Raw genomic sequence first — 13,095 nt, forward strand, 5'->3', positions numbered from 1 at the left:
TCTGTGCCAAAAGACAGCAGACAGGGAAGGTAGGGGCTCAGGTCAAGCCTTGCCTCTGCCCTCATTTACTGTGTGGCATTGAGGAAGTGATCCAACCTCTCTGAACCTTAGTTTCCTCACCTATAAAGTGATGCCTTAGGAAATCCTCCACAGGGGAGTGGGGTCCTGGGGATAGGGACAACGGTGGGTGCTAGGTGCTGCCAGCCATGCCTGCTGCTCCCTCCCTTTCCTTACACATTCTTGCTGGCATGCTGCACATTCTCAGGAGTGAAATGAAGAAAATATACGCCTCGTGGCACCTTCCCCGGCCTCTGTCTGTGCGTGTGACTGCGCCTCCGGGCCCGGCCTCTGTCTGTGCGTGTGACTGCGCCTCCGGGCCCGGCCTCTGTCTGTGCGTGTGACTGCGCCTCCGGGCCCGGCCTCTGTCTGTGCGTGTGACTGCGCCTCCGGGCCCGGCCTCTGTCTGTGCGTTTGACTGCGCCTCCGAGCCCGGCCTCTGTGCGTGTGAGTGCACCTCCGGGCCCGGCCTGTCTGTGCGTGTGACTGCACCTCCGGGCCCTCTCACTTTTGACCCTATCCTAAACCAGTGGCCAGCGAGTGGCCTCAGGCCACTCTGTGGCTCCTGCTGGGTGACAGGGCTGTGACAGTCCCACATGGCTGTCACCTCCTTTGTACTGTCAGCTGTCCCTGTTCCTCTGACTTCCTGCTATCAGAGGGTGAGCCACGTCTCAGGCCATCTATCCAGATGCCAAACAGCCCCTGGAACTACCCCGTGTCCCTGGGCCGTGTCCCTGGGCCCTGCATCCCACGGATGCCAACGGGGCCAGGTGCCGCTCTCCCCAGGGCTCTGGATGGGGAGGCGCCCTGCGGTGGGGCCAGGGGCCGGAGAGGCCCGGGCAAGCGGCTCCTGCGGGAGCGGTGTGGGACTCCTGGGCTGGGCGCTGAGCCCCACCTGAGAAGTGGGAGGTCCCCCAGGCCTCATCCTGCGCCGCTGTGAGCTGGACGAGGAGGGCATCGCCTACTGGGAACCGCCCACCTACATCCGCTGCGTCTCCATTGACTACCGCAACATCCAGATGATGGTGAGGCCGCAGCCCAGGGCTCCTCTGCCTGTCCCCACACGCCCACCTGGACACGAGGGGGCTGCGGGGGCCCTCCAGCGTGGCAGGCCACACACCCGCCTGGACGCGACCGCCTCAGCCCTCTCCATCCTTCCCAGACCCGGGAGCACCTGGCAAAGGCTCAGCGAGGGCTGCCTGGGGAGGGGGTCTCGGAGGTCATCCAGACGCTGGTGGAGATCTCCCAGGATGGGACCAGCTACAGCGGGGACCTGCTGTCCACCATCGACGTCCTAAGGAACATGACGGAGATTTTCCGGAGGGCCTACTACAGTCCCACACCCGGGGACGTGCAGGTGGGCTCTCGGGACCATCCAGGGGGCGGGTGACTGGCAAAGTGGATGGAAAGCCATCCTGGACCCCAGTCAGAGGCTGAGCTGCAACCCTGGCTGTAGTTGGGGCTGTGAGTCCCCAGCCTATGAGGAAGCCTCAGGCCTGGTCACAGCCAAGCTCTGGTCCGGATGACGGTTTGAGCCGGGGTCCTGGCCGCACACCCATGCCTTGCTCTCTCTTGGTGGCCCTTCTTATTTCCAGAACTTCGTGCAGATCATCAGTAACCTGCTAGCAGAGGAGAACCGGGAGAAGTGGGAGGAGGCCCAGCTGGTATGGAGGGGTGCAGGCAGCCCTGGGCCCCAAGCCCCAGGCCAGCCCCGGGGGCGCCTCCTGCTGGGTGCATGGCTTTAGGTGACCACTTGACCTTGCAAGTCAGTTTCTTCATCTGGAAAGACAATGACTTGTCCTGTGGGCTTGGTGGCAGCACAGGAACCAGTTGACCTCATGGTGTGGCCAGAGGACCATGAAGTGGCAGGTCTTTCTCGTGTGGAAGAGCACTCAGCCTTCCTTCCTCTCAGGCTGACCTCGAGTCTGCCTCTGCGCCTGTCCCAGCGCAGCCCCTGACCTGGGCCCTGAGACATGCCCCAGTCTGGGGCCCCGTGACATCCAGCAGCCTCTCTGGGTCCCAGTGACCCTGTCCGCAGAGTCGGGTGGATGCCAGGGTTCACTGGCCCTGCTTCCTTCCGGTGCTGGCAGATGACCAGCGGGACCCAGAGAAAGAAGAAACGGCAAGGGGAGGGGGTGGGGAGGCCAAGGAAGGTGGCGCTTCCCCCGGCAGCATGTGCCTCCCTCAGCTTCCACTGCCCTCCCCAGATGGGTCCCAATGCCAAGGAGCTCTTCCGGTTGGTGGAGGACTTTGTGGATGTCATTGGCTTCCGCATGAAGGACTTGAGGGATGCATACCAGGTGACGGACAACCTGGGTAAGTCTGCCCTCTCTCTGCTGGCCCTCCACGCCCTGCCCTGCAGCCCCGTGCTGGCCGTCTGCCTTCGTTTTCCCATCTACATGAAAAGGCAGGGCCTGGGTGGGCGACAGGAATCCGTTCTGGGCCTGCTTCTGTCCCCGAGCTCTGGGATCATCACAATGACCATGGGCACCTTAGGCACGTCCCAGTCCCGGGCCAGGGCCCGGAGGCTGCACAGCAGGTCACACCCAGGAACCCGCCTCCAGCCAGCCCCTTGCCCGCAGCCCTGGGGCCAGGCTGTCTCCCCGTCGCTCCCTCCAGCCAGGAGCACCTTGTCAGGGGCCTGGACCTCCCAGCTCTACAGCGCTGGCTGAGCCTGCTTCCTCTTTAAAAACAGGATTCTAATGGCATCCATCTGTAGATAGGATGTGGAGGGCCACGTTAGACTGGCCAGGGCCCACCCTGGAGGTCAGCGGCAGCCCTCCTGGCAAACACACGCTCATTCTACTTAGTGGTCCTCTCCTCGGTCCTCCGACCTCCTCTCAGGCCACAGTCCCCAGCCCTCCTGCCGTGGTCAGCCTCCCCAGGGGAGCCTAGGAGGGAGCACTGGCCCCCGCCGTGATCTAGAAGCACGCAGGAGGCGGTGTCCCCTCCCTGGGGGTTGGCCAGCTGAGCTTTGCTGGGGCCAGTCGGGCCCTCTGGCCCTGTGATGTTGTCCTGGCGGCTGCAGGCGCAGAGTGGTCTGGCCATGCAGGTGCCATATCTCCTGCGATGGAGGCTCTGGTGCTGTGTGGCTTTCTTCAGGGCACTCAGGACCTCAGAGCTGGGTTGTCCTGGGGAGGCCACCTTTCAAACGCAGTCAGTGGCCCCAGCCTAAGGCCGCCATTCCCAGGTGCTCTGAGTGCTGCGTTTTCCTGAGGTGCAGGTAGCCGGGCTTCTGCGTGGCCACCCAGGGACAGGGTGGAAGGGGCTCCCCGCCCTCCTGCCCCAGCGCTTCTTGGTGGAGGGCCAGGCCCTGGAGGGGCACTCCTGCCTCTGGCAGCCTGCCCTGAGCTTGTGGGCTTGCAGAGCCAGGCCTTCGTCACCACGGGAGACCCTGGCCTCCTCACAGCCTCATTACCTGTACCTCCCATGTACCCGAGTGCCCCATGGACCCCACCCCTCTGTCTCTCCACCCGTCTTCTGAGCATCCGGGACCCCTGCTCATCAGCAGAAGAGCCCCCATGGCCCAGCACCATCCAACTTGTCCCTCCAGGGGCAGGCCTGGCTTCCTCCCATAGCCCTGGGACCCTGGGATGAAGGTGGGCCAGGTCCTCCTCCCTCCTCGGGCCTCCTTCCAGATCATTCTCTTCCCACCCCAGCTTGAAATCCAGGTGCTCAGACCCCAGGACCCAGCGGGGAGCCCAGGGTAGCTAATGCCTCATCAGTAACCTGTGACCTTGGGGATGCAGTATTCACCCGTGTGCCCCCATATGCTGACCCCTCAGTTCCCTGGGGCCCGGGGCGTGCCCTGGTCCAGCTCCTGAGTGCAACCCTGAGTCCTCCCTTTGGTACTCCCCACCCCTGCCTGACCCCATCACTTGCCCGGGCTCTCTACTCGGTCAGTGGAGTGCCCACAGCGCCTCTGGTGTGCTGGCCCTGCCCCACTGCATGGTGCAGCTTTCTCCCAGGCCCGCCCTGCATGCCCGTGACAACTGGAAGTCACCAGCAGAAGACGTCCTGCCTTGGCCCTCCTGCCACCCAACCTCCAGTACCTTCTCCACTCTCCCCACTCACCCCCACCCCAGCCAGGCAGACACACTCTGCTCTCCATCGGGTCATTGGTGATGTCCACCATAGAACCCTGTGGTCAGCCGGGCATGGTGGTGCATGCTTATAATCCCATTGGCTCAGGAGGCTGAGGCAGGAGGATCACAAATTCAAAGCCAGCCTCAGCAACTTAGTGAGGCCTTAAGCAACTCAGGGAGACCCTGTCTCAAAATGGATAATAAAAATGGTTGGGAATGTGGCTCAGTGGGTAAGCACCCCTGGTTGAAAACAACACAAGAAAATCCTCGTGGTCTGTCTTGGTGCCTTCGGTATCCTGGCTGCTGACTCCTGGCAGCCGCCCCCCTCCCCATTGCCTCTTTCCCTTCTCCAGACCAGCCCTCCACCTCACAGGCTGGACCGTCTGCTCCTCCCTGGCAGCTCCCGTCCCCCTGAACAGGGGGCCCAGGCTCCCCGCCTTCCCGCACCCATGCCGTCCCACGCCTGTCCCTCACCTTCTCAAGGCCTTAAAATCCCACGCTCCAAGGACTGGCCTCCACCTGCAGCCTGGCCCGGCCTGGCTCCAGCTCGGGGCCCTGCTGCCTTCATGTCCACCAGGTCGGGGCTCCTGTCCCGCTCCCCGGTCAGGCCAGAACCGTGAGGTCGCCGCTCCCTTGGCCTGCATGCCTCCCCTCTGCCCACTGCTGGGACAGCACCATCTTTGAGATGGTCCCTGTGAGCACCCTTGTCCCTTTCCTCCCTGCCCTGGCAGGACAGCCGGGCCTTCCTGGCCTGCCGCCTGCCCTCTGCCCCTACTCACGGGCTCCAGTCTCGGCGCCTCTTCCTCCTCCTCCCTGTTCCAGGGACGTGCCCTCCTCAGCCCTGGGCCTGCCCAGAGCTGCCTCGATAGGAGGACTTACCCCACCCTGTCCTGTCTATATCCCACGCTGGGCAACCCAGGAGAGGTCCGTCTGTCCATTGTGCCTCTCAGGCTGCAGACCAGCAGCACACGGCCGGCACTCACAGAGGAGCGGCAAGCGTGGCATTGTTCCCAGCACTGTGCTGGGCGCTGGCCTCCAGGGGGTGGGCTGTCTCTGTCCCCAGGTGACCTCACAAGGCCAAGGCCAGTGAGGCGAAGCCAGGGTGTGCAGCCCTGCCTCTAAGCTGGGGCACCGGCCATGCCTGAGCTAGGCTGGGCAGGGAGGGGCAGCCTTTGGGGCCCCAGAGCCCCAGGATGGCACCAGAGGTTCTCACGCTCCCCTAACTCCACATCTACGTGAGCGACCCCAGGCCCAGGGACGCCAGGTGAAGTGAGCAGTGTCTGCCTGGGGGGCGCCAGGAATGAAGGGGGCTCAGAGTGGACGGGTGGGAGGCTGAGCCCCTGGGCGGCGTTCCCGAGGCCTGGGTTGACTGGGCAGCATTTCTCCTTCAGTGCCTGAGAGGTGGGTCTCTGCCTGCACAGTGGGGGAGACGCGAGGGCAGGTCACAGACTGGGAGGTGGCAGGCCATGTCCCAGAAGGGAGGCAGGGCCGAGCAGGCACATGGCTCCCTGTGGATCACCCACAGCCACAGAGCCATGCCTGAGCCCACCTTTGACCCTTTTTGGGCCATGGAGACAGAGTTTGGGCCTCGGTCCTTTTGGGGCTGGGCAGAGTCCCCTCTTGGATCATGCTCTCTGGGTCTCTGGTTCCCCATCTGTGACCCCTATGGGAACCTGCCCACCTGGGAGTGAGGAGCCATGTGGGGCCAGTGTACACTGGGAGCTGGAATCTGCAGCTGTGGTGCCCGGGGTTACAGTAGGGGCTGGGAGGTGGCAGCTGGCAGCAGCTGATGGATGGCCCATTCCCCCAGAGCCCTGGGCACCTCTGTGCCATTGCCCCAGCCTGCTCCCAGCTCCCCAGGCTGAGGCTCCTGGCCATGTGACCTGTCTCTGTTTTGTCCCCTCACCATGCTCAGTCCTCAGCATCCATAAGCTCCCAGCCAGCAGTGCCTCGGACATCAGCTTCCCCATGAAGGGCTGGCGGGCCACAGGCGACTGGGCCAAGGTGCCAGAGGACAGGGTCACCGTGTCCAAGAGTGTCTTCTCCACAGGGCTGGCCGGTGAGGGCCCTTGGGGCAGGGGCTGGGAGGAGCTCGGGCCCCAGAGTTGGAGGACCCATCACCAGAGAAGTTCCTTCTTGGGTCCAGCTCACTTCCCCAAGGGACAGGGTTGCTTCCTGCTACTTCTTGGCTCTCCAGAGTCCATGCCCCTGCAGCAAGGCAGTGCCTGGGGGCCACCCTGAGCCCCAGCGGGCTGAGCTAAGTGACAGGTGGACTGGTTTGTTGCAGGGGGAGGGGACTGGCTGGACTTGTGGCAAGGACCCCCATTCACATTGCTGCCGGAGGGACACAGTTCTCCTTCCACCCGAGCCCCAGGCAGTTGCCCCAGGTCCCGGCCAAATGCTGTTGTGGGTGGAAGGGATTCTCTGTGCAGGGCCTGCAGATGGGCAGCATGGGCACGGGTGACCGTGTGCTCTCTTCCAGAAGCTGACGACACCTCTGTGTTTGTGGTGGGCACCGTGCTTTACCGGAATCTGGGCAGCTTCCTGGCCCTGCAGAGGTGGGCAGGTGGGGTGGAAGGAGCCCATTATAGGAGACATGGGGGGGGCCCTGGGAGGGTGAGAGGAGGAGGATGGGGTAGGCTGGCCTCAAAGGGCCAGGAGGGCAGGGGCCCAGAGGCCTGGAGGAGGGGTGGAGGCCTGCACCAGGGAGGCCAGGCCCAGCCCAGCCTGACTGCTGCTTCTGTGGCTCCCACCAGGAACACCACCGTCCTGAACTCCAAGGTCATCTCCGTGACCGTGAAGCCCCCGCCTCGCTCCTTGCTCACCCCCTTGGAGATCGAGTTTGCCCACATGTACAACGTGAGTGCCCCACGGTGCCCTGACACCGGCATGTCTGTGCCCAGGCTCCGCAGGCTCTGCCTGAGGGAGCTGCGTTTATCTGGTACAGCTGGGGAAACTGAGGCCCGGAGGTGCAGCGACTTGCCCAGGGTGGCACCGTGGCTGGACAGGGGTGTGGAAATGGGACGCTAACGCTCCCCCAGGATGCTCTGAGAAGCCAGGCGCAGCTCGGGCTGTGGTGGGGCCCCGCCCCCGCCCCCGCTCCTGACTCCCCTGGGAAGCCCACTCCCCACTGAGTTCAGGGTGCCCTTGTGCTGGGAAGAGGGGGGACACCTGTGCTGGAGCCTCAGGGCAGACGGCAGGCCTAGCCCTCAGGGCCTCTGGAACTTCAGGGCACCTGGGACGACGCCTGGACTCCTGCAGCTGCTGCCCGTGGGACAGAGACAGGTCCCACTCCCCAGGTGGAGCCTGCGGGGTGCCTGGCTGCAGAAGAGACCTGGTGCCATCACTGCTCACCCCGGGCCCCAGGGAGGTTAGGGTCAAAGCTCCTGCAGCCCCATGGCCTGTTCCCGGATGGGCTGAGGGCCAGGACCCCAGAGTCAAGTCGTCCAGGTCACACACACGGGATAGGGCAGTGTCAGGCCACAAACCCCAGGCCAGGGCTGTGGGACCTGGTGGCCCTGTCCTTTCAGCTGTGTGACATTGGGGTTTGCTCAGCCTCTGTGCTGCTACCGTTTTCCCTTATCCAAAAGGGTTGGGTAAGGACTGAACACCTAACCTGGGCTCAAGGGAACAGAGCTGTCCAAGGCCACACAGTGGGCGAGTGGTGGGGCCAAGCCAGCCAAAATGACCTTGGACCAGTCCCACCTCTGCTCTGGGCCTCAGTTCCTTCCCTGTGAAGCACAGCATGCCTGGAATATCCCTGGGGGATCAGGCAGTGGGTGGCCATCCAGTGGGGGCAGGTGGTCCTGACCCCCCTCTTCTCTCCCAGGGCACCACCAACCAGACCTGTATCCTGTGGGATGAGACAGATGTGTAAGTTCTGGGCTTGGTGGCCTTGGGGCTGGGGCTGGGGGCTCCCTTGGAGTGAGGTTTTCGGTGGGGGGTCGCCGTGCCCCATCCACCATGTAGTGGCCTCCTGCCCAGGTCTGGCTCTGGAGCTGGCCAGGCCTGCCTCCTGCTCCCTTCCCAGGGAGGTCCACAGCACAGGTGAGGAGGGGCGGGGTCCTACCTCCTCCAGGCTCAGAGCGAGCCATGTCCTGGTGTTCAGTGTGCAGGTGGGCGCCAGGCGCTGAGAAGCCAGGAGGGCTGATCTGCAGACCAGGCAGCTTGGGGGAGTTTGGGAGCACAGCCATGGCCTTGGGTGTGGGGCCCTGGCCTTTGCTCAGGTCCTTGTTACCCGCTCTGTAGGCACCGGCTGCTCTTGGCCTCCACAGAAGCAAGAACAGGTGGGATGCTCGTCCTGGGCCTGGAGCTGCTGGGTTAGATGCGCCATCACTCATGGGGGGGGGGGGGAAGGAGGGTCCCCGCATCATCAGAGGAAGTGTGTGCAGGGCCAGAAGCACGCCCTCCAGGCCCGGAGGCTCCCACCTCAGGAGCAGGTTGGAGAGCATCTGGGGCTGGGCCCACGGGATTCAGTGTGCGCTGGGAATGGTGCCAGCAGAGCTGGGTCAGCTGCCTGCACCCCTTCCCCAGACGGGCAGTGTGTGGATGCACTCAGCCCACCCCGGGGGCTGGCTTCATGCTGCTGTGTACACGTGTCCCGATTGGCTGGTGGAGGAAGGGTGTCAGGAAAGGCACAGCCAGAGCCTCAGCCAGTTCAAAAGGCACAGGGAGGCCGGGAAGGGCGGACGGGATGGGTGCTGGCAGAGGGGAGGTGCGGCAGGATAGTTCGGGAAGTTGCTTATCCATCTGCCCACCTTCTGATCTCCAGTGACCTCTGCTGAGTCACTGCTGTGTGAGCCCTCAGCTTCCTCCTGTCCCCAGTGAGGAGGGACAGTGGAGTGGGAGCAACCAGGCCAGTGTAAAATGTTGAGTCACACCATCTGCCAAAGAGGGGAGCCAGAAGGGTCAGTGGCAGGTGGACGCAAGCACAGGGGTGTTTGAGAACAGCATTGCGACAGAGGAATAGTTGTGCAGAGACCCTGTGGTGGGAGTGTGCAGGGCCAGACATGCTACCTCACCTGTCTGGAGCCAGCCTTCCTGCCTTGGATCTGGAAGCTGGGCTGTGACGCCTGACAACTTGGGGAGCCAAGGCCCCAGCTTCTGTTGCTGCCAATAGCTTCCTTCAGGTTTTCCAAGTGGTATAAGCTCCTTGTGCAAAAGAGGGTATGAGGAGAAGATGCAGAAGGAAAAGTATCTCCACGCTTCCTGTCCCCAGGTGGCCGTCTTCAGAATTCTTGGCGTTTTGTAATTTCGGGGGTGGAGGTGGAACTGCAGCTGTAGGCCCAGCCTGTCTCCCGCTGACACTGGCACAGGCCCCACCCCCAGAACCCTCCCTCAGGGCTGCTTGCCCACCAGCTGCTGCAGCTGCAGGTACCCTGGCCCCTCCAGGCTAGCCCTTGGGGACAGGAGCCTTCCTGCTTTCTGCTAGTGCAGATGCTGGTGCAACCAGTGACCTGCCGGGACAGCCCCGCCCACATTTCTGCCGGTTCAGGACTAAGTCAGAGACACTGCCCCTGACCCAGGGTGGCCGAGAAGGACCTATAGGCAGCCTTGGGCACCTCCTTTCATGTGGCTGGAGTCTGCCTGCTCTGGGGCAGGAGAACCGCAGGCAAGCCCAGGGGCACTGGGTATCGGCGTGGCCTCCACCTGCCCCTACTCTTGCCGCTGTGGTGGGTGCTCATGACCTGCCCACCACCCCAGATGGACTGTGCCCCCAGGCACCAGAGAACTAGACCATCACAGGTCAGGGCCGTGACACCACAGATGGGTCCCAGATGGCTGTCAGCTGCTGTCTGAGTGGAGCCTCCACCCAGCCTGGGCCTACCCTCTGTGCACTGTCTCTTGCAGCTGAGGCCATGAGAGGCCTGTGGTCCAGCAGAGAGTTCATGGTGACAGGCCTCTGTCCCAGTATGGGACAGCAGAGTCTAAGAGGGAGGGCTGGAGTCTGTGGCGTTGGTCTGACTGCACCTTCCCCTGCCCTGCCTCTCCCGTCATGGCCGGTGGCCACTCCTCTCCCTGAGCACCAGGGAGCAGATCAGGCCTGTGCCACTGTGGGCCTGTGACATGGTGCGCAGGAGGAGGAGTTCAAGGGTCTGAGAGGAATGCTGTGTGCAGGGGAGGCTTGCACAGGGTCCCAAGACAGCCATGTGACCATCAGCTGTCAAAGGGACCTCTTAAATCCATAATAATGAGGACCCCAAACCCCAACCTTACAGAGCCCAGATCCAAATTCAGGCCACACACTGAGCCCTGAGCCTGGTCACACACTAAGACCTGAGCTTGGACACACACTGAGCCCTGAGTCTGGACACAGCTTAGTCTTGACCCTGATCAAACACAGAGCCTTGACCCTGATGACAGGCTGAACCCTGATCCTGGACTCATACTGAGCCTTGATCCTGGCACATACTGAGCCCTAAGCCTTGACATACACTGAGCCCTGACCCTGTTCATGCACTGAGTCCTGGTCACACACTGAGCTCTGACCCTGGACTCATACTAAGCCCTAACCCTGATGACAGGCTGAACACTCCGTGTCTCAGCTGGAATGACTTATCCATGCTCACATGCGCCATGTATGTGTCATGTGCTTGTGGGACCACCTCCTCTTCCAGCCACATGCAACAGTCTACAATGTGACACACTGATCTTGGAAAGAATGAGCTGGAGTTTTCCACCCCCAGTGCAGACCCTCCGCCTACCTTACCCTGAGTAATCTGAGTAATCTGCACACATACCTGGTGCCCAGGGGCTCAGCATCAACACACAGGGGCCTAAGAGACCGGAGTCCCTGCTCCCCTTCATAACCCACCTTCTTGGGTACTGGTACCCTGGATCACCTGGCCCTGAACCCTGGCCTGGCAGCACAGCCCAAGGGCTCCTGCTCCCCCACACCCCTGCTCCAGCCTGGTCAGTGTCGGAAAGGCCTGGGAGCAGCAGTTCTGGGTGGGAGACAGGGAGTTCCCAATGGTTCAAGCCAGAGGAGGCCACTCATGCTGTAGCTCGCCCTGGTACTGTCCCTCAGTCTCATGCAGTGTATCAGTGCCCCAGAGTAGGTGCGGCCTCTTAAGGGTGGATAATGGTTTCTTATTAAGTGGTGGCTGGATGACCAGCAGCTGAGGGCTGAGTGGGTCCCTGTTGGCGGCACTGGGCAGAGGGTGTGCAAGGCAGAGGTTCAGGAGCACAGGGCGATTCCTGAGCAGCTGAGGGAGGAAGAGAGGGATGTCTGAGTGCATGCTGGATGGTGACCAGGAGGGAGGGCAGGTGGGCTGTGGATGAGCCCATGGGTGCACGGACGGGGCTGGGGGAAGGCTGTCAGTTTCCTAGGAGTGCCTGACAGACCACCCAGATTACCAAGACTGGGTGGCTTCAAACGACAGAAATCTATTCCCACAGTTCTGAAGGAAGGGCACGGGCAGGACTGCACTCGCTCACAGGCTCTAGGATGGACTCCTTCCTGCCTCCCTCTGCTCTGGGGCTCTTGGCAGTCCTGAGGTCCCTGTTTATAGCTGCCTGGCAGCAGTCTCAGTCTTTGCAGGGCCTGTCCCTGTCTGTGTCCTCCTCTTCCTATGAGGACATTAGCCCCTGGATCTGTGGCCTTCCGTAAGTCTACTAAGATTCCTCTCTAGATCCTTAGCCCAGTTACCTCTGTGAAGGTCCTACCTCCAAACAAGGTCACATTCACAGGGCCTGGGGTCAGGGTGTGGCGGTATAATGAGGGGACACCAACCAGCCTGTTGCAGACTGAGGTGGAGCTGTGGGTATGTGATGGGGGCCAGGCTGGTGAGCTGGTGGAGGCCAGCTGCCCACTTCGAGAGTTGAGCTCCCTGGTGCTGAAAGGACAGCTCCCTGCCAGCTTCATACAGAGACGTTCCAAGTATTTTACAGTCTTTTTAAACCTTTTAAAAATCCAGAGTTTTGCAGAATATAAAATCAGAGCTGGCAAGATCTTCAGGGACCATCTCGCTCCTCTTGAAAAGTGCTCTGCCGGAGGCCCAGCACGAGGGCTTGTTCAGGTCGGGGCAGAGGCCTGAGGGCCTCCTCATGCTTTAGTACGCCAGCCCAGGGGAGAGCTCTGGGAAAGGCCAGGGCCCCGGGCCCGCGCCTGGGGCCATACACACGTCAACTGTCCAGGCTCTGAGAAGTCCTGCAGTAGGCTCCTGTTCCACAGGGTTGGAGGATCCCTGGCTTTGCTCCTGTCCTCCTGGCATAGAGCTCCCTGGACCCGGCCAGCAGAGCAGACAGGATGGGCTGGCAGAGGGTGTGGTCTGTGCCACACCTGATCCTGCCCTGGAGCCTGACCCTAATCCAGCACCGCTAGATCCTCTGTTTGCTTTGTCTGCCTGTTGGTCCTTTGTGAGCCAGTTTTACAGATGTGGAGACTGAGACCCCAGTGTCCACTGACCTGCCCAGAGCGAGGGTTGTTCCAGTGAGGTCTGTGCTCTTCCCACTCCTGCATACCCACCTCCTGGCAGAGGGCCCAGGTCAGATGCAGCTGTGCAGGGGGACCCTTCCTGGATCCCTGCTCCCTGCCCAAGTGAGCATCCTGGTCCCTTTAAGAGCCTAGCCCCTCCCCTACTGTCCTGGTTCCCTTGGAGAGGGCAGTGAGGGGGCAGGCGGGGGCGAGCGGAAGGCAGACTTGGCAGGGTCCCCAGGTAGCTGTCGACAGCTGGTTCCAAGCCTGATTTCTCCCACGCCGGCTGGTTCCTGATGGGGCAGAGGAGTTGGCAGAGGGGGGGCAAGGGTGGGGGACGGGCCCAGCACAGAGGCCTCTTTGGTAGCCTGGGAAGGGCCTCCACACCCTGGTGAGCCAGGGAGCGGGGAGGGGAGGATGCACTTGGCTTCTCCTTTTGGGGTGGGGCTAGGGACCAGGAAGGATGGAGTGCCACTCAGGTGAGACTTCTGGCTGGCCTCTGCCCCAGCCTGAGCTCCTTTCCGTGTCTCTGAAGTC

The 13,095-nt window shown here is 62.3% G+C and overlaps 1 protein-coding gene across 8 annotated transcripts in view; it reads left to right on the plus strand.

The window, feature by feature from the left end:
- ADGRB1 (adhesion G protein-coupled receptor B1) overlaps window positions 1-13,095 on the plus strand; it is a 62,944-nt gene that overhangs the window by 13,060 nt on the left and 36,789 nt on the right. For 7 of the 8 annotated variants that reach the window (XM_079153773.1, XM_079153771.1, XM_079153774.1 and 4 more), the window contains exons 9-16: window positions 976-1,082; window positions 1,220-1,414; window positions 1,653-1,721; window positions 2,265-2,373; window positions 6,058-6,201; window positions 6,625-6,700; window positions 6,899-7,001; window positions 7,972-8,015. In XM_079153773.1, the coding sequence (XP_079009899.1) occupies window positions 976-1,082; window positions 1,220-1,414; window positions 1,653-1,721; window positions 2,265-2,373; window positions 6,058-6,201; window positions 6,625-6,700; window positions 6,899-7,001; window positions 7,972-8,015 (847 nt within the window). The remainder of the gene's footprint in view (window positions 1-975; window positions 1,083-1,219; window positions 1,415-1,652; window positions 1,722-2,264; window positions 2,374-6,057; window positions 6,202-6,624; window positions 6,701-6,898; window positions 7,002-7,971; window positions 8,016-13,095) is intronic. The other variant, XM_079153772.1, reaches the window with a different exon arrangement.

The sequence above is a fragment of the Sciurus vulgaris genome (genome assembly GCF_902686455.1).
Source record: "Sciurus vulgaris genome assembly, chromosome: 1".
Taxonomy (NCBI): domain Eukaryota; kingdom Metazoa; phylum Chordata; class Mammalia; order Rodentia; family Sciuridae; genus Sciurus; species Sciurus vulgaris.